Genomic DNA, 20,080 nt, shown 5'->3' on the forward strand with positions numbered 1-20,080 from the left:
TATTCAGGAAATAAGTGGTCACGTCATCAGGCGAGTTTCTATGTAACTATTTATTTTTTTAAAATTGGCGCGTTTCATTATCTAGATGGCGTATTTATTAAATGCTGTTTCCGAATACATACGATGATTATCGAGGTTAGTCGATCAAAATGTCTCGATAAATTGCTATATGATCGGCACAATGACAGTGTATATGTCTGAAGACATATCCAATAATTATTCTTGTTTCGTATAAAGTGATATAAGTAAATAAGTACATAGTACTCTCGTCGTGCATTCAACTCATTTGCGTCAGATAAAATATTTCAGTTATACTCAGAAAGTTCGTCAGCGAGCTTTGAACAAAATAAACATAAATTTTTGAATAAGTAAATAAGTGCCGAAGATATAAATATTAGGAGAACGGAGTAAAGCAGAGTTATCAGTTTAACTTTCAGTGCGATTTAAGTCATCTATTAAATCCTTATTAATTCATCTATTATTGTTTATGTATAACGATCAACGAAATGAAGCTTACACGCAAGTGTTTTGGAAACATCACCAAGATGTTGGACTATTATTCTCAATTCAATCCATCGCCACTTTCTATCAAACAATTCATTGACTTTGGTACGTCTATAATAAACTATAAAAGATTTCTAGAACAAAGAAAAAATATGAAAATTAAAATTTATTAGTAAATAAATGTTGAACTGTTTCAATTAATCTATAAAAAGGTCATTGACTTGAGTTTAAACAAATGCCATTTTTCCAATTCAATAGTAATGAGGAAATAAGCTGTTATAATAAAATGTGAGAGGTAGTTTAAATTGAAGTTGTTTATAAAAAATATTAGTCCATATTGTTAAGTTATTTAGTGAATAGATTCACTCCAAAATATATTTTAAGTGTGTTATTTGTTTTTTGCAAATTTAAAACATATGAGTACAAGGTCATAACGTCTTTGGCTTTATCACGTAGACCCGAGAAGTTTAAATCGATTCCAAGAAAATTTTTTCGCACTCGTCACTCAATAACTCATTGCTGGTTCATTGATCGTCTTAATCAGTCGTTAAAATTTGCTGAATTGATAAAAAAAAAATAATTTCTTTATTTTAATAAAAATGACCAAAAGACATCTTTACATGATTATTATCATATTCAAAATAGTTGATACATGATGACTGTGCAAGAAAAAGAATAAAAAAAATATATTTTCGTTGATATGTTAAATATGTCAAAAAATTTATGCAGCTTACTAAGTTTTTAAAGTGGAAATTGTAATTATAACTAGACAATAACAACCTTTCGAGATCAAAGTCCACTGTATCTGGTATTAACCAATCAACAGCTGAATTTTGTTCGCGCCCCTTATTCTTAATCTACTACATTGCGTCATTTTAAATATCAAAACATGCGTTTTAATGTGGAATATTCGTATTTTTATTTTGTATGTCTGATCATACTTTGTACGTCATTGAGTTTAATATCAACCTCCAGCCAAGCTTGATAACTTTTCATAAATAAATTTCGAGGTCGTGGAGAAAACTATTTTATACGCGATGAGACAGAAATAAAATAAATATTTTGAAAATTTTTCATCACAGATTTTTTATACCTTTAACAATTAGATCATTTATAAATGATTTGCCATTTCTAAAATAATTTTGCCTTTTTCAAGACTCCAATGTGATAAATATGTTTTTACGTTTGTACAAATTCAAAGTAATTTTCAAATACATTTATACACGATGAATGTGTATGTATATTGTATATTACAATCTTTATTATTTCAGCTAAATTATTACCTATTTTTATGATCAATAAAAAGAGTTATTATGTGAATTTATGAGTTATTATGTAATTAAAAAATAATTATTTTATTTAAACAAAAAAATTAGTTTTTATTATTAAAAATTTATCCTGAGTCTTCATTATGCGCTATTGTTTGCTTTACGTTAACTATCATTTTTACTAATATATTTGTATAATTGTATGATAGATGGATTATTTTTTTAATTGTCATGAAAAAAATATTTTATCTAAACGAAAAATGTATAAATTTAAATTAAAAAAAATATGTATATAATGAAAAGAAATAACACAAAGAAAAATAAAATCATAAGGCTTTAAACTGAAATAATATATTAATAAAATAATTTATCCTTTTATGAAGAATAAATTTTTTTTAAATGATGAAACTTATTGAAATTAATGCAATTCATTGAAGAATATAAACATGCTAATCAAATATATATATAATATTTTAATAAGTTTTAATTAATCAGACAGTTATGTAATAATCTGTAGAAATATACTGTGTCTATGATTTCGTAGAAGGTCTTTATAATTGTTGTGAATATCAATGACAAATCTTCAGAAAAAACTAAATAAATTTGTTTTTATTCAATTAACAGACAAGTCTCTTTTTATTCAATAGTTTGAAGGACATGTAAAAATGACGAATCAAAAGATAAAAGAGACTAGAAGCTTTTACTTGTCAACTTGTTCATCTACATTAGATTAGACGTGACTTTCAAACATTTATACACAAGCATAATACTTATATATGAGCAATAAAACCTTCTGATATGATAAAATTAATAAAATTTTATTAATTATCAGTTATGCCAATATTTCTACATTTTTATTTGAATATTTTTGATAGATTTTAATAACATAAAACAAAATTGTAATGAGTATACATCATAATTATCTTATTAATTATTGTTTACAGGAATGAGTGCCTGCGAAAGAAAGTCGTTTATATTTTTGAGGAAAGAAATTCCTGTGAGACTCGCTAATATCATGAAAGAAATTCACTTACTTCCTGAACATCTATTGAGAATGCCTAGTCTCAGAATTATTAATAATTTATATGTTACATCCTTTGAAGAAATAATAGAGTTTGAAAAGTCTGAAATCAGTAAAGAAACTTTGGACAAGTAAGTATTTATATTTAGAAATATCATTTTAATTTAACTATTTTACTTTTTTATAACTCTTTATTTTTAATTATTTCTACCAATGAAAGATAGATTTTTATTAAATTATTAGTGAATCCTAAAAGTTTTAATTTAAACAAAATACAAGTTCTGGTCTTTTATAGATTTTGTCAAGCATTAATTAAAATTCGAAATCGACATTCAGATGTAGTAGAAGTGATGGGAAATGGTGTTTTAGAACTTAAAGAGTCTCATGATGTGGATGCTCAGATGGAAAACAATATTCAGTATTTTTTAGACAGATTTTTTATGTCTAGAATATCGATTCGAATGCTTATAAATCAACATAGTAAGTATTTTTGTTTGTTAACTGTTTTAATTTAATCGAAAATGTTTAATTGATTTTGATTTTTAATTAATTGATTAAATATTGTAGCTTCTTTGTTCGGAGGTGATCTGAATGGTGATCATCGACACGTTGGTTGGATTGATCCTTTTTGTAATGTTGCTAGTGTTGTAAAGGATGCATATGAAAGTGCACGGCTTCTTTGTGATAAATATTATTTAGCGAGTCCAGATTTGATCGTTCGACAACACAACGGCAAGTTATTATGACATAGTAATAATTTTTGAATAGATAAAAAGAAAGCAGATAAGGAGAGATATCATATCTTCAATAATTTTTTTTTTTAATTTCGATTTTTTAAATTGAAAATCATGAATGTAAAGTAAACAGATCCTTAAAAAAATAATCTCACAAGATGACCAAGTCATCAAAGTTGAAGGAGCTTCAATATGTTGATAGAATGACTTTTTAATAAGAGATATTACTATTTATCAATTGGTCTATTTACCTTGACTTTTAAAAGCTCAAGTATCATTTCAATTGATCTAATTGATAAATAAATTCCAGAACTTGATCGAGGCAGTGAAATACGGATAGTTTATGTTCCAAGTCATTTATATCATATGCTATTTGAACTTTTCAAGAACAGCATGAGAGCAGTGATGGAATATCATGATGGTCATTCAGATTATCCACCTCTCAAAGTGACCATTGTTTGTGGAAAAGAGGATATATGTGTCAAGGTGTGATAGCCGTCGTTTATTATAAATTCGACACGTCTCTTTTAACAATCGTGTCTCTTACATTATTTAAGATGTCAGATCGTGGTGGTGGAATACCACGTTCGCAGATGGATTACCTGTTCAAATACATGTATAGTACAGCACCACAGCCAAGTAAATCTGATGCTCATACTGTACCATTGGCTGGGTATGGTTACGGTCTTCCTCTATCTAGATTGTACGCGAGGTATTTTCATGGTGACATAATCCTTTTGAGCTGTGAAGGATATGGAACTGATGCAGTTGTATATCTCAAGGTAATGAGGGTTTTTAATAGAGGAACAATTACTATGTATGTGCTTAATTTAGTAAATATTATTTTATTAGGCTTTGTCAAATGAAGCTAATGAATTGCTACCAGTATTCAATAAGACATCATCGAAGTTCTATAGGACACCATTGCCAACAGCAGATTGGAGTAGTTCATGTTCAGGTGGTATGGCAGCGAGGCAATTGAATGTGGGAAATAACAATGGACATAAATTACCCAATGGACTTCGAGTAAATTCATGCTAGCAATTTTTATATCATTAAAAGTATAAGTGAAGGTTCATTTGCGCTAATTTAATTCGAAAATTTCAGCTAAACAATCCTTTATATATATTTATATTTTACATAAATCTTTTTATCTTTATATCTATTTTATAAATCACACTAGAGAAAATAGCTTTGTGAAATTTTCAATATTTCGTTTTGCATGATTACAATTTATTTAAAATTTAAATATGATGATTATATCGAAATTTATATTACAACCAAAATTATTCTAATATTTATTTTTATATTTGATGTGTTTATGAAAATATGGCAATTTAAGAGAAGATTAATTTTCATTACGTCATTTAGCAGTTATCAAATAACTTGTTTTATGGCCGTGACACAAATTGTGAACTGTGATGCTTAATATTAATTTTTTTAATTCAATTGTTGACAATTGTTTATACAATTTTTAATGTACAGTGCATTTTAGAGACTGAGATATAAAGAGAAAACTAAATTAAAAATACTTTACGAGTGCTGTAAATATCATACAGCATCAGACTATCCATCAAACATTTGAAAATTCGTTTATATTATAATATTACTAAGGATCATTCTTTCGTAATTTATCGTGAAATTACAGAAGCATAATAGCTATTTGATAAATTTGAAAATATATCAACGTTATAGAAATTTAGGGAAACAATTTATATATAGCAGAACTGTTGAATAATCTAGAGCATAGAAGTTGAATTTGGAAAAAGAAATTTTTGAAATACAAAGAAACTTTTTCAAATGCATATGGTTATACATAGCCGGTCAACTAATTGTAAATAAAAAATTTAAAAAGTTACTTGAAATATTTACTATTTCTTTAGATTTAAATTGAAAATACATATTTTAAAATTCTAAGTTTAGTGTATTTATAATAAATATTTTATTTTAAAAAATAATGTTGAATTCTATGTACATGCTTGATTTAATTACTTGGATTGAGGGTAAAAATGAAAAATAAAAGAGTCATTTATGAATTCTACATTTTTTCTAATTCTAATATCGCAGTACAGCTAGAAAAGAAAACAAATTGCGAATAACATAATTATTGGTAATAATAATTAACATAAAATAGATCAAATGAATTAAAGCTGGTATCTACTGATAAATTAATATTAGAATAAATTCAAATTGAAAGCCACATGAAAAATATACAGGCACCATTTAAGAGATTTCATCTCTATAAAACTAATTTCTATAGAACAAACGACAAATTTTTTTGATGAATCCACCTCTACTTTTCTCTCAAGCCATAAATATATTATCACAAATATCTATTGAGATCTGAAAGACTATTTAAAAATGATCATTCGAGATACTTTTTGATTTTCACATTTATATCTTCAAAATTACTCCTCTAATTATGACACACTGGCAACAATTTTCAGCCATATGTTTTTTAATAAAACTTGGTTTAATTTTCATCTTCTGCAAACATGAATTACATGTACTATTTAATGTTTTTTTCCATATGTGACCTATGCTATAAAATTATATACAGCATGGCAGTGATATACACTTTTCCATATTAATTTAACATCTACAACCACATAAAGTTGAAATCTTTATTTACTTCGTTCTTTTTTCAAATTGATTATATACTAACTTGTTTTATTTATTGCCTTAGATTCATCGATGACTAATATTAAAAACGTAAAGTGAACCCCAGTATCTCTTAACTTTTTAATTTCACTTAAACCTGAATTTAATGAAGAATTTTATTAAAGTTATTCAATTTGCCTGATGAATTATATTTATGATCTCTTCATTTTATTTAGATAAATACGAAATTACAATTAATTTAAAAAATAATTTTAAAATATATCAAAATATACGATCTTAAAAAATTGAATTAAAGCGATAAAAATAGAAAAGAAAAACAAATATCCGAGGATAAATATATGTAATCGTTAATAACAATACGCTGAATAAGAAAATAACGTAATAATTTAGAAAGATCATTTTGGGATCACGTTGTGGCTGCGTTAAATTGTCAAATTCACTTTTCAGTGTAACTATACATTTTTTACAGAATACTTTTTCTTTTTCATTAAATATTTACTACGCAAATAATTCATTCATTTATTGTTTAGTATTATGATAATATTTTTCATACTCTAAATATATTCATCACAGTGCTACGGACACAAAAATGTGTTCTGTTTCAAATGTGTAAATAATATTTTATTCTTTATGATGGGAATACGTGTTTGATACATCACATTTGAGTACAAAAATTCATGTTATATATATATAGATTTATATTCTTCTTTTGCCAAAAATAGAAATATTCAAAAATATTTTATTTCTTCTCATCTTTCTCCCAATAACAACAAAAATAAACTTAAAAATACCAAATATAATGTAAATAACTTTGTATGTAATGTAAATCCTACGCATTCCCATCTTATATCACTTGAAATTTTTTTTTGCAACTCATAAATTTTTCCCCTTTGTTTCTTATTTTTTTAGACATAGAGTGCTACCCATGGCAGTATCATTCCACTAGTAGATCCTCGTGGCCTTTTCATTTAACAATATTTACATTTCATTAAGCAAATCGGTCATTGGAGACCACAAAAACAATCGACTTGTGTTCAAAACAAGTTAGTCCGAGTTTTATTTATATGATTTTTTTCAGGATTACTTTTATATTCCATACAATTAATTCAATTGACAATAAGAATTATTGACTGACTCCACATCAAATTTATCGTTTCATTTAATATATTTTGTATCTCTCTGATAGTTTTCATTATTTATTTTTCTGTTTTATTTTCAGCAGGATTGACTACATTGTTCTTCCAGTTGCCAATTATACTTCCACACTTACAGGAGGACTAGATAAGCGGAATGGTTGGCAGCAACCCCACGGAATTAACCACGAAGCTCAGCACCTTGGTGAAAATTTTGGATTCGTTGGACCATGAATGTAGCTTCTGAGCTCTTTTGGCGGTTCAGAACCGAAATCTGATGCTGTATCAACGTCTGATTTACGACAAATTATTATTCTTATGTCCGTGTGTAAATAAATCCGGCCAGATTTGCCAGACATAAATCTATTTAAAAAAACCAGAGAAAACAATAAATTAACAATATGAAAAAGATAGAAAAAAACAAATGAAAATGCATTATTTTCAAAGAGTTTTACCTAAGGTGAATGAGGTAGCGTAAAGTTTTATCGCGTAAAGTTCTTTGACGTAAAAAAGTATGAGATCGAGGTGGCATGTCTGACAGATCATAAAGAACGACAAACATTTTTACAACTGTTCCAAGAGGATTTAGTAGTGTTACTTGTATCGTACCACTTCTTGGTACTTGATAGCCTTTTTTTCCTAAATTAATATGAGCCTAAAAAAAGAAAATAAATGGTTATATAAATTATAAAAATATGTAAATAGATAAGAAATAAAATTAAAAAACTTTTTGAAATAAATAAATTGCATACTTACAAGATATGGAGTTGAAACTTTATCATTATCTCCAAGAGTATAAAAAAAAACTGTCACAGGGAGTTTGCGATGTTTCGGACAGAAAGAACCACTTGCACCAATTTCAGCAGTAAAACCATGAACTGTTGAAACTGGTTCTAATCGTCCATTGAGTGCAGACTCTTCAAAACTACCAAGGAGCGCATGACTTTGCGGTCTACTCCGTGATGAAGTTGATCGTTTTGGAGTTTCATCACCATCACCAGCATTTTCAACTTCACGGTCTGTCTCTTCAAGTGACACAGCTCCTGGACTTGGTGGTGTATTTAATTCAAATAAAGCACTGTAATAAATAACAAATAATTAACCCAAAAACATATTTTAGAAATTATTATAATATTACCTTCGTTTCGACGAAACTGAATTGAGACTACTGTCGTAATCGAAACAACAACTGCCTCTTCTAAGTGGAGCAGGACTAGAAGTAAGCGGCAAACCTGTTCTACTATGAAACACCATAGAAGCCGCATTTTCTAATGATCTTCTAAAACGTTCTTGCTCAATAGCTGAAGGAACTGTAGCTTTATCAACAATTTCATCATCAATAGACGAAAAATTATGTGATTCTTCTAACAATCTTTTATTCTTTCCTTCACTTCCATTAACTATTTCCTCATCGTCATTAATTGTTATACAATTATTATATCGATCTTTAATACCACGATTATTGGAAGACAAAAAACTTTTGTTTATTAAGCCTTCATGATTGTTCAAATCCTTAATCATGTAATTTGTACTATGGAAGTGTGAATTCCCTTGCATAATATTAGCTATTTCTTTATCATCTTCATCATTTAAAAGTTCTTTATTTCCAGTTTGCGGAAAATTAGTAAAAACAATTTTTCTTTTTACCCGGTTATTAATCATATTAATTTTCTGAGTATCACGTATCTCTGATAATGAATCATCACATTCTTTCACGTTAATTACCTCCGGACTTTCCCTTCTATCTTGATCCTTTCTAAACAGCTGTTTAAATCGATTGAGACGCTTGTTTAATACCGACGGTAAAAATTTGTCATCCTCACTAGAAACAATGGATGAATCCGAGTATTCATCAGACACACTTTGTGTCTCTTGACAAATATCATCATTTGACTCATCCGATATACTACGACGAGACCTAGTTCCATTAGAGATATCTGATAAACCTTTACGACCTCGACTAGTTCGTAAAATAGCTCCTAATAAAACATCAGCCTTATTAAAACTGTTTTGTCGATAGTCTGATGATTTTCCCAGATGTTTCACACTATCATTTCCATCGTCATTTTTATCAAGATCTTTTTTCGCTGATTTATTTTGATTTTTATAAATATTCGATGAATTGATCGAATCATGAGAAGTAGTAGAACTTTTACAAAATTGACAAAAACAATTTTCGCCGGACATTGATGATTGCCGGATCACCCGATGAATTGGACATACGTAATTCTCAGAAATATAATTTTTATCGATTATTTTATCCACTAAATTATCGTTTGGTATTTTTTCAGCACGTTCACGTTTTCTAACAGTTTTAGTTGGCGTACGTCGTTTGTTAGAGGGTGTTTTTGCTCTCAAAACTGCCAAAACTTCATCAAACTCACGCTGGCTAAGTTCCAGATGACAATTCTTGAACTTGACCACATGGGAATGACGAATTTGCTGTTGTTGTTGAAGGTGTTCATATTTAAAGTCTCTTTTTGATGATTTATTAACATCTTCCGTAGTATTATTGGCTGTGCTATTAAGAACTCTTCCCGGTACTTTACTAATCCAATCAAAAATTCCTCCTTCCTCTTTTTGAATTTTATTATTTGGTTCTTTAGGAAACGATAATTTAGACATTAAATGACTTAAATCTTTATTGCCATTATGACAATTTACTTGAGTTGGTATTGATTTCTTTTCCAATTTATAAAAAACTTGTTCATTCATTGGTTTGTTTAATTTAGAGTAATTTAGTTGTGCCGTACAGGCCATAGTAATTGGATTGTTATTCCGCGTTGTTGAATAATATGAAGGTCCAGGATTTAACTTATATAAATGACGTTCTGAAAAAGGATTTACAACAACATTTGGTTCACGTTGGGTTTCGAGTTTTTTCTCACCATCATAACATTGATCAAATGTCTTCAAATCTTGAGAATCAACAAAAGGCACAAAAAATTTTAATTTATTTACTTCTGAACTATTGGAATTATTCACCGATTGTTGCATTTCTGCTTCTAGTAATTCTGATGATGGTTTATATCGTTTTTCATCATTACCTTCGGGCTCTTCAAGGCTAACTTGAGTTTTAAAACAACGCTCAAGCGTTCCAGTACTTAAGTAAGATCGATTATCGAATCCTACTGCATCTGATCGGCGCTCTTTGTCTGTAAAATGTCTCTCGGTGTCAGTACAATCAGGAATTTTTATTTCAGTAACTGATGCCAGTGGAAGGCTACCGTAGTTGCTACAAGAACCCGCATCAGGTGGACCACAAGGTAGTGATCTTCGACGTTTTCTTTCTCCATTTGGCTTGATACATGGTGAAGGTGGACTACCATCTTCTTCCTCACATCGACAGTGGTGTTTTCCAGGTTTATTACAAGGCGTTTGAAGCCTATCGTCAACAAGATGTGGTAAAACAAGAGTGGAATCAGGTCGTGACGATGAAAGATTTTTCGTTGGAGTTAAAGCTCTAGCAGTACATTTGTCTTCTTGTATATCTTTGGCCAGATGTAATGGACAAAGAAGCGTAGGTACATCTTCCATGCGTGGCAACGCCCATACAGTTACTTTGACTGAATTTCCATCACCAATTGATGCTAAAGGAAAAATATGTTCCACTGGTATCTCTCGAAATTTCCTGAGATTGTCAGTACTATATGGGACGACTCTTGTCGCTACGTAGGCTGGTTTAGTACCGTTGCTACGTGACCACCAAGCTGCCACTTGACTGAAATGCAAACGGGAACGGACGGCCTGGTATAGACCCTGCGAATTCATCATCTCTGAACTCCTGAAAATTTCCATAGAACCATTTTAGTACTTCAGTTGGCATTTAAGATATTATGCTTTGAATAAAAATGGAATCTTCTAATTAAATGATCAAATTGCAAAAGTATTCTTATGCAAATATGAAATATATGTTTATGCAAATGAATCCATATGTATGAACAAGGCATGGACTCATCACATATCCAACGATTACAAAGACATTAAAAATCAGTGTATAATTCGGATAAAAATTTTTCTTAAAATAGTTAGATATTTTTGTAATGAGTGATTTTGATATTCAACTGCTTTCTATGTGAATGATCTTTAAATTATTACTGCTGAGGAATAAAATAAATTCAATATGTTTTTTTTAGATTGTAATCCATTAAGATTTTTTTAAATCTTCAATCTGATAATGATTGATTTTAATTATTGTAATCTTCAATAGCTGATTTTAAAATAAGCAGCATATGAAGAATAAATATAGGTGTTTTCTAAGATAAATAAAAATATATATAAATATTATCATTTCAACGTTTTTAAAATGTCTTAAAAAATCTACTCACGTGCTTGGCACAACTCCTATGCACCAATACTCTAGCAATAATTCGCACGAATGCGGCCATTGCGTGATAAGTGTGGACGGTATAGGAGAGACTGGATTGTTACAAGTTGCTGCTGCAAGTCCACATGGACAATCGCTGCACATAAAAACCTCAACACACAACTGTGCACCAATTGCAGTTCTGACTGCTATCTCCTTGATCAAAACGAGGTACCTGTTGCACTGCAATAAAAGATATTAATCAGTATTTTGTCAATCATTTATAGCATCATAAGCATCTCACACATACATCTAAGCCATCATAAGTTAGCATACTGACGTTTGATCTTCATAAATAAAATAAATTAAAGGAGAAAAATTCATAAATGAATTCTAAACAAATAAAATCAACCTTTTGTTTTAATTCATCCGGTCGAGAGGGCAATGACCTGGGAGCTTGAAGGCGGAGATTTTTAGACGCAGAGAAGCATTTTGAAGGGTAGTGGAAAATAAAACGAGGCTTAACGAGACGCGACGAGAAGAGCCAAGAGTGAAGGATATGACTCTTACCAGATAGTTGTCTTTTTCACACTCATGTTGCACAGGCACTGCTTGTTGAGGTGCAGCACAGTGCGGACCTTCTTTGTAACCACGTGGAGAACCCTGAATTCTCCCTTCGCATACTAAGACTCCAAGAGCTCGGACCACGCTCAACACACCTCCACGATTTCCACCGAGGCCGTTGTTCAGCCCGATAGAGGACGAGCTGTCCGCAACAGCACCAAGGCAGTGCATCCCTGTAACAATTGATATGTTAATTTTTATTCGAACGTGATTATTTGTTGAAAACACATTTTCTTGCTTCATACGATATCAAAAATCATGACATATTATTGTTTTTCTTTTGTCTGTTAATAGTTATTTCTTCAGTAATTATAAGCCTTGTTATATAAAATATCAGAAAATTAAAAAATTTTTTTAAAAGCAAAATTAAATTTTTTAATGAAATTTAATGAGATTTTTACACTTAAAAACATTAATTACTTTAATAATTATCATTTATTATCGTAACACAACTTTTAGAATAACTATGTATTTCATCAGTATTTCTTTATAACTCCAACATTTTTTATTTCATTGTAAGAAACTCAAAAAATGTTTTATTTAAGAAGTATTAATAATCATTAAAAATTTTTAATTACTTTAGATATACTATGACCTCAATGTTTATTTTTAAAAAGTAGTTTTATTCAATTACATTCAGAACTTTAATTAAAAAAATAAATGTTTCATATTTCATTTGTCAATCATCAGTATGGCATCATTATTAATAAATTAATTTAAATTAACACTATTAATGTATTTATTTGTTGAAATTGATTCTGTCACCTTGATAATGTTTATAAAAAAAATTTACCACGCAATTAATAAGCATTATTTTACTACGTAAATTACTTTTAACCGTTGATTAACTAATACACGATATAATTGATTCAATCCCAATCATTACTGAAAGGGAGGTTGATTTTGAATAAAGAACCCTAAGTTATATGACGAGGATTTATATAGAGTACGTTTAGAGGTGAGTGTACGATGCGTGTCATGCGCAAAATCATTTTTAAGTTATTTACACTGTGAAAATACGTAGACTATACAAAGATTATATTTGATTATTCATTATAGAAAAATTAAATCGGTTTTTATAAGGATCGAGCGTGTAATATATGTCAACTGTAAAATCATTTTTTTGGAAAATATCATGAAAGCACGGAGAAAAAAAAGAACAAAAGATAGTCTAAGGATTGTGATACTAAATGGAAATGTCTAAAGTCTGTTTTTTGTTGAATGAAACAAAGCAATCATATGGTTCGATTTGTCAATTGCTTGTTGTCATCAGTAGACTTTAGAAGTATCACTATACACTTCTTACTGAAGTTGGTAATGGATGTGGACAAGGTCGAATCTGCTTTGGCACGCGTTTCGCCCACTCTATCTTGTGCACGTGCGTCAAGATAATTCGTGAGATGGACGAATTTAGCCCTACAAAGGTAACCATTTATAGACTGGTCGAATGAACACAGCTCTGTATAATTCAATTACTGATCGTGAAATAAGTAATAAGTAAAAGTTTTCAGATTTCAATTCAATATAAGGATTATCTTATAATTTTTAATTATTTTTATATTATTTTAAAAACAAATAAATAGAAAAATAGTAATTTATTAAAGTAATTAATAAAAGTATAATTATATCATTAATTAGAAAGTTAAAAATCATATTTTTAACGTTTTGAAAAATAAAGATGACTTTATTTTCATCTTATCTTAAATCTGTGTTAATAAGTAGAAATTTAATATTTAACTGCACTCCAAAACTAAAATAGAGTAATTTTTACTATTTGCAAATCAAATACAATGGAAAGTTTATTTTTCAGATTTTCTCTATAAAAATAATATGTATATCCACCAGATTATGTAACTTTTTAAAGAAATTAATTAATAATGATTTTCATTGAAGTGAATAAGTTGAAAAAACAAATGGAAAAAGTTTTCAAGTATTACACTATATTAGAATTATAACAAGATTAAAAAACTATGAGTGCTTTGTTAAACATACAATATCTAAAGATTTCAAGATTAGAGTGGGTAAAAATAAAAATGCTAAGGGAGAAAAAAAGGGTTGAACAAACGGTTTATGTGACTTTCTTCTTGATTCATAACAAAGAGTAAGTTCAACGTCCTTATGTTAAATCTGGGGATGTTGTATAGGTGTATAATGGGTATATCAAGACTTATATGTTATGAAATAATATACAGTAAATATAAGTAATATATAACACGTCGATCTTTGAACCTACTTATTTGTTATCAATTTTTTTTTTATAGATAAATCCAAAGAGAGACATTGACTCCTCAGAAAACATAACACAATTCGTGACAGAATCGTTGCTTTGTTTATAAACTTCGCACGCTTCTTTCCAGTAGTTAAAAAGAGTTTTGGTGGGACGCTTATAAATACTAACCGTTACAAAATTTCAGACCTGATCCACACAAGCCTTGTCTGATCTATAACGTTTTTTATTTTTGTTTTTCGATATTTTTTGTTCCAGACTTTCTGTGATAGATTATAAGTTCAAGATGTTTTGGGTCCAATGAAGATTCTTGAGTCTAGAAGTCATTTGAATCCACACGACTTTTGTCTAGCTATTCATTTTGACAGCAATACAGTTTAATGGTTGATGATGCAGGATAAGGTGTTTCTTAAGGCCCTTGTGTCTTTTTTTCATTTCTCTGTCTCGTTCCTTTTTAGTAACAATTGCAATGAAAATGAAAAGAGTGCAACTGATGGTATACTAACAGTCATGAAGATATTGACCAGACGGACCAAATGTTGATCGGGCTCCAACACTATTAAACCAATTGAAGTTACTTTTGGCAAAATATCCAGATTCTTCATTTATATACCATGCTATTCTCCATGCCATCATAAAATTTCTTCTGCTACAGTATATCTGAGGAGAAAAGAACACGACTGTTTTGTCTATTTTCAAAACCAATAAAGCGGAGAAACGAAGCAGAATACATTAAAACAAATCTCTGAAAACGTCATGTAAGTGCATAGAAAAATGATTATTCATTAAATTGCGTAATAGAAGCGCACATGTTGTATCTCAGACTTGTGCGCAAGGACAACCCCCGTCTTTGTCTTAGACAAAAGCATAAAAATGCACAAGGAAATAAGTCAGTTGGTGCGATAGTGTCAAGGATTATCGATTAACCCGATATTTTTATCTTTAACAATGAATTATGTCAAAGTCATCTTCATCTAAATCTCTTCATTTATAAATCAATGCGAAGCCGTTATTTTTTAAAAAGTATTTTTAAAGACCACCATCACCAGAGCTTCTTGCAGCTTGACGACAATGTTTTAAAAAGAAGTGGGGAGACTGGTTGGCGAGGTCAGCTGAGTGTTTTGCTGATCAAACCCGCACAGCTGGGACGAGCCCTACAAGATGGCTGACAAACAGCTGATCAGTTACTTTACGCATGCGCCTTCTTCAATTTTCCTCAAACCTGCCACTTGAGGACAGGCATATATTAAAGCTACCTGAATAATCTCTTCTTCATTACAGACTATTACCAATTAAAATTTCAAAATGATCATCAATGATTTATATATTGATAACTGGTGAATTACTTAAAGATTTCTAATTCAGATGACAACTATTAAACTTGGGGTTAAAAGTGATGATGCAATTAAAAATCAACAGCAATCACCGATCCATCAAAAAGAAGGCCAAGCATAAAAAATAAAAATTGTAGAATCTTCACCTATTTGTCGATTGGATTGCATGCGATATAACAATTTCATCATAGTAGAAAATTGCAAGGAACATTGAACGTTAAATTTAAAAACAAAATACTCTTAACCCTTTCACTCGTGCCAAGAAAACGAAGCTCGTGTGAGTTTGTTTTCTCAACATTTTTCACTTCCCTTGTACGCTTTCACCTGATCAAATTGTATTTATTCTGAATAACGATAAATAATACATGATAAAACAAGGAATAAGCAAGAAGTTGATAAAATACATTACATTAATATTATGCAATGAGTTTAATAGAACAAATCAAGTGGAAACAATGAAAATTGATGCTTTGCTTTGGTAGTTTAGAACAAAATCAATGAAGTTTTGTTAATCGGACCAGTAGACCTCATTTTGAACAGTAATCGTAGACAAAGGAGAAAGGGAGAGGCTTCCAAAGAGAACTATAGTTGCTGGATCTAGGTTACCCGCATATTATGCAAGCTACCAGAGCTCGACATGTAATGCTGACACAGCTAGCCACATATATATATATATATATATATCATCATTTTTACGTATATATCAACATTTTCATATATAAATGTACTTATTCTCCTATTTAAATGGATGAAAATATACCAACACTTCCTTCTCCTGTTAAATCTAACTGACTTGGTTTTATAATTAATAAATTGAACCTGTAATCAAGTAAATTACATATAAAAGCATACTAATTATAAAATCATGCAAGGCTAAAATTAATTTGACCTTCAATATTGGTTGATAGGTTATGTTAATTAGAATGACTACAAAATAATGTGTTTCGTAACGCAATAGATTCAAGTTTGGCATCCATCTTTATCCGGAAGTGCGTCATTGAAATAAAAGAAAGACAAGATAGTTATGAAAAAGTAATACCTGGTCATTTTACCTTGATTGTAATTGATACTTTATACTCGTGCGAGGTTTCATCATTATTACACAAGCTAGTAAGTTAGACAAATGAATTAGTATTTCCTGAAAGATTATCATTCAAGTAAAAATTAATCAACCTCTTGCCGTATGTAATATTAAAATGTTTATAAAATAGCCAAGTATTGAGCAAAAGTGAAAGAGATTATGAAAGAAAAGTAACAGGTTATTATTGAAAGGAAAAAACAACAAATATTTATGAAAAATGATTCAAAAAATATAATTAAGTACAAAAACAAATAGTTAAGCAAATGATTTTGAAGATAACAAAGCACTGAATTTCGTTAGTGTAGGTCCTGAAAATTATCTTTCATCTTTTAGCATAATAACTGTCAAAATGTACGTTACAGACTTGTAAAACAAGTTAGAGTTTGTTCATAAGTATAATATCAGTTAAATTTAATACAAAGAAAAAAATGATGTATAAATAAATGCAGCTGCGCGTTGGTCGACACGTGCAAGTACTCTAAGACGGAAGAAATACATGGATAAATTAGAAATATAGCTATACAAACAGCTAGTTCTTCTATAATGTAGGTCAAGTCACTTATTCGCGAGTTTATCCGTATACTACATAACTATCCAGAATCTAGATTTAACGCTTGATCATTAAATTTTCCCCTATAATATCTTTCAAATTACAATGATTTTTCGTGAAAGCAACTATCAATTAGGAAAAGAAAGTAGTTAATTCACTTTCAGATTTTTTCAAGGAATTTTATTTTTATTTTCATGCCTTTGTGTTCTGATAATAGTGATAACAAAACTCTTGAAAAAATTAATTCAGGGGATTTTTATCTAAAAGTAAAGACGGAAACATACGCAAAGGGATTATTACCAACAATATTTGAATAGGCAATAGTCGTAATACTTTACTAATATTACACAAGCTCAAGAGAATTGAGTGTGCCAGAAGGTGCGCACGACGCTTTAAGAATAATGCACACACGAGTATCTTGTCCTTGATTTGAATGCTCATTTTTCTAACTGAGTCATTAATGATTATTAGAGACAATAGGTTATGTTGAAACTCTGGAAAATTCGGGTTTCATACAAAAGATTAATGTTAATATAAACTAAGAGAAAGAGAATATAATTCAAACAGCAATATGGTGTCTTATAATATTATTCAATGCATTCATGTTCAATTTTCCACCATGACACTCGGATCAATTACTATTTTCATTTATCATCTAAGTCAATTAGATTATTAATGATGGATTAATTTTAAAATAATAAAAAAAAACCTGGTAATACTCACCGATTAAAAGAACCAGCCGAGAAAGCACGATCCACCGAGCTCGGAGTCAATCTTATAGGTCAAATAATCTCATTAAAATTCATTATCACGAACATTTTCTCATACGTTGTTAATTCACTTAATTTATTACTTTTTATTTTATTAACGTTAATTATTGACAGTATTGAAAAACTAAAGGCAATAATCAATTTAATTGTCTTTTGGAAAAATTTAAGAAGAATATACCAAGCTTGGGAGCTAACCACCAGTCCAAAAGTCTGTTGCCAACTGGCTCAGTATACTTTTACATATATATACTATAGTGACAGTTCTCCACAGTTATTCACTGTTGCCATTCGATTGACATAGATCAACCAAAAACTCTCTAGAGTATTATTATTCTGTTTTCATTGTGTTTGAGAAATTTTACTTAAATATTCAATCTAAATTATTATTAAAAAACATAAAATTGATTTTAATCAGAAAATTAAAAAATTCTCAAAAAATGTTTGGTGGATGAATAAAAAATTTTCTAGTTCTTTTCTCATACAGTTGGTAATAACCACGATCATATGGCAATCAGCTGTGCGAAATGTTATGTATCGATTGAATTTTGACATAAAAATTATGTATTAATATTTTAAAAATCCGATAAAATCGATATAAGTTTAAATAAATATAAAATGAAACTATAACTGAATGTTTCTCAAAAAGTCATATATTTACACATAGTCATTAAAATATGAATCAAAAATACACATAAGAAATGTTTACAAAATGAATTATTATATTGATAGATGAATTAATAATTTTAATAATTACACAGTATCATAACATCTTGAATATTTGCAAATTTTAATATAAAAATCATTTTTTCCCTGATTTTTTAATACCTCCAGTGACTAAAGGTCCTTTTTGACCAGCTTTCTTTGCAGCTTCTGCCATGGCTTTTTGTTGTTCTTTTTGCTTTTGTTTAAATGCAATGTCATTTTCATCTAACTCTTTTGATTCTTTTTTAGGAGCTTTCAGAGGCTTTTTTTTTCCACCTTCTCTGCCAGACATTTTGTGAATAAACCTCGAGAATTAACGAAATGTATTGCAACTTTGAAACAAAATATTAACCTCAAATAAATTTATTATAATATATATATAATAATAACTTAAAAATATCAGAACAGGTACCTGTTAAAACGTTGTTTAATTCAGGACAAAAAATTTTTTCAACAATTTAGTATATTAGTCAATAATAAAAATGCCAAAAACTTTACACCTTTTCGTCAAAATCTTTTTACACGTAATATTCAAGTGGTACACTGACAGAAATTTTTTCCGGTGGCGAATTATAGAATTTACTTGTCCCCAGTATAAAAGTGATAGGTAAAAAAGTTTCGGAAGGCAGGTAAAGAAAGTACCTGGAATCAGTAAAACTTCGTTTTAAAATGAATAAAAAAAATACTGAGTCTAAATACAGAATATACCACTCCTGAGTAGACTACAAGCAGTTGAAGAAGTAATAAGTATACAAGTTTTATGAAAATAAAGTACTTGTATTTAAGTAGTCTTTCTACTTGGAATCAGTATAATGTGAGCCAATGTATTTTGTTTATCTCAAGTAGGTAGATAATAAAAGAAGATTACAAAGTTTACTTCAGTTGATAATATAGTTTTCTTACACTGAGGATCTTCCTTACTTACCACAAGTGTATTTTATACGGAGATCCCGTATAAAGCGTACTTATGCTAAGTATAATGCTGTTTTACACTTCAAAAACCATGTTCTCACATTATGAATCCTTTTTTATTAATAAGAAAATACTTGTTACTTGATTCAAGTATGTCAATTCTTCACTGCAAGTATATTATATACTTAAATTAAGTATACGAAGTACTCATGCTAAAATTTTTTTCTTATTAAATTTAAAAATTTCAAAATATAAATAATCATATTAATAATAAAAAAGTTACTGTTATACC

The 20,080-nt window shown here is 29.2% G+C and overlaps 2 protein-coding genes across 4 annotated transcripts; one reads left to right on the top strand and one right to left on the bottom strand.

Annotated features, from left to right (window-relative positions):
* The first annotated feature begins 506 nt into the window (after positions 1–506).
* Pdk (pyruvate dehydrogenase kinase) lies at positions 507–7,685 on the top strand. Of its 2 annotated transcripts, XM_035084435.1 has the most exons (8): positions 507–609; positions 2,717–2,924; positions 3,089–3,273; positions 3,361–3,525; positions 3,838–4,013; positions 4,085–4,309; positions 4,380–4,553; positions 7,369–7,685. In XM_035084435.1, the coding sequence occupies exons 1-8, from the start codon at positions 507–509 to the stop codon at positions 7,375–7,377; spliced, it is 1,245 nt and encodes a 414-aa protein (XP_034940326.1). In that variant the 3' UTR covers positions 7,378–7,685. The 2 variants fall into 2 exon arrangements, with proteins under 2 accessions (XP_034940326.1, XP_034940325.1); XM_035084434.1 differs by lacking the exon at positions 7,369–7,685 and having other exon boundaries at positions 4,380–5,385.
* Positions 7,451–18,381, bottom strand: atos (atossa). 2 transcript variants are annotated; one of them, XM_035084433.1, is made up of 8 exons: positions 18,128–18,381; positions 14,611–15,099; positions 12,159–12,385; positions 11,611–11,831; positions 8,421–11,066; positions 8,039–8,360; positions 7,738–7,937; positions 7,451–7,645 (listed from the first exon to the last, which is right to left on the bottom strand). In XM_035084433.1, exons 3-8 carry the CDS (start codon positions 12,381–12,383, stop codon positions 7,477–7,479), a joined length of 3,783 nt encoding a protein of 1,260 aa, XP_034940324.1. In that variant the 5' UTR covers positions 12,384–12,385; positions 14,611–15,099; positions 18,128–18,381; the 3' UTR covers positions 7,451–7,476. The 2 variants fall into 2 exon arrangements, with proteins under 2 accessions (XP_034940324.1, XP_034940323.1); XM_035084432.1 differs by lacking the exon at positions 14,611–15,099.
* Positions 18,382–20,080: the final 1,699 nt, after the last annotated feature.

The sequence above is a fragment of the Chelonus insularis genome, unplaced genomic scaffold (assembly GCF_013357705.1).
Source record: "Chelonus insularis isolate UGA/USDA-ARS -01 unplaced genomic scaffold, ASM1335770v1 contig_38_pilon, whole genome shotgun sequence".
NCBI lineage: Eukaryota > Metazoa > Arthropoda > Insecta > Hymenoptera > Braconidae > Chelonus > Chelonus insularis.

Bases quoted from the DNA above. Each gene is read 5' to 3' on its own strand.
- atos (XM_035084432.1), bottom strand. From the start codon at position 12,383: ATGCACTGCCTTGGTGCTGTTGCGGACAGCTCGTCCTCTATCGGGCTG. The intron at 11,832-12,158 runs GTAAGAGTCATA...CTTTTATTGCAG, and splicing joins GTGAAAAAGACAACTATCTG to TGCAACAGGTACCTCGTTTT. The intron at 8,361-8,420 runs GTAATATTATAA...TATTTATTACAG, and splicing joins TCAGTTTCGTCGAAACGAAG to TGCTTTATTTGAATTAAATA.
- Pdk (XM_035084434.1), top strand. From the start codon at position 507: ATGAAGCTTACACGCAAGTGTTTTGGAAACATCACCAAGATGTTGGAC. The intron at 610-2,716 runs GTACGTCTATAA...TATTGTTTACAG, and splicing joins CAAACAATTCATTGACTTTG to GAATGAGTGCCTGCGAAAGA. The intron at 4,310-4,379 runs GTAATGAGGGTT...TTATTTTATTAG, and splicing joins ATGCAGTTGTATATCTCAAG to GCTTTGTCAAATGAAGCTAA.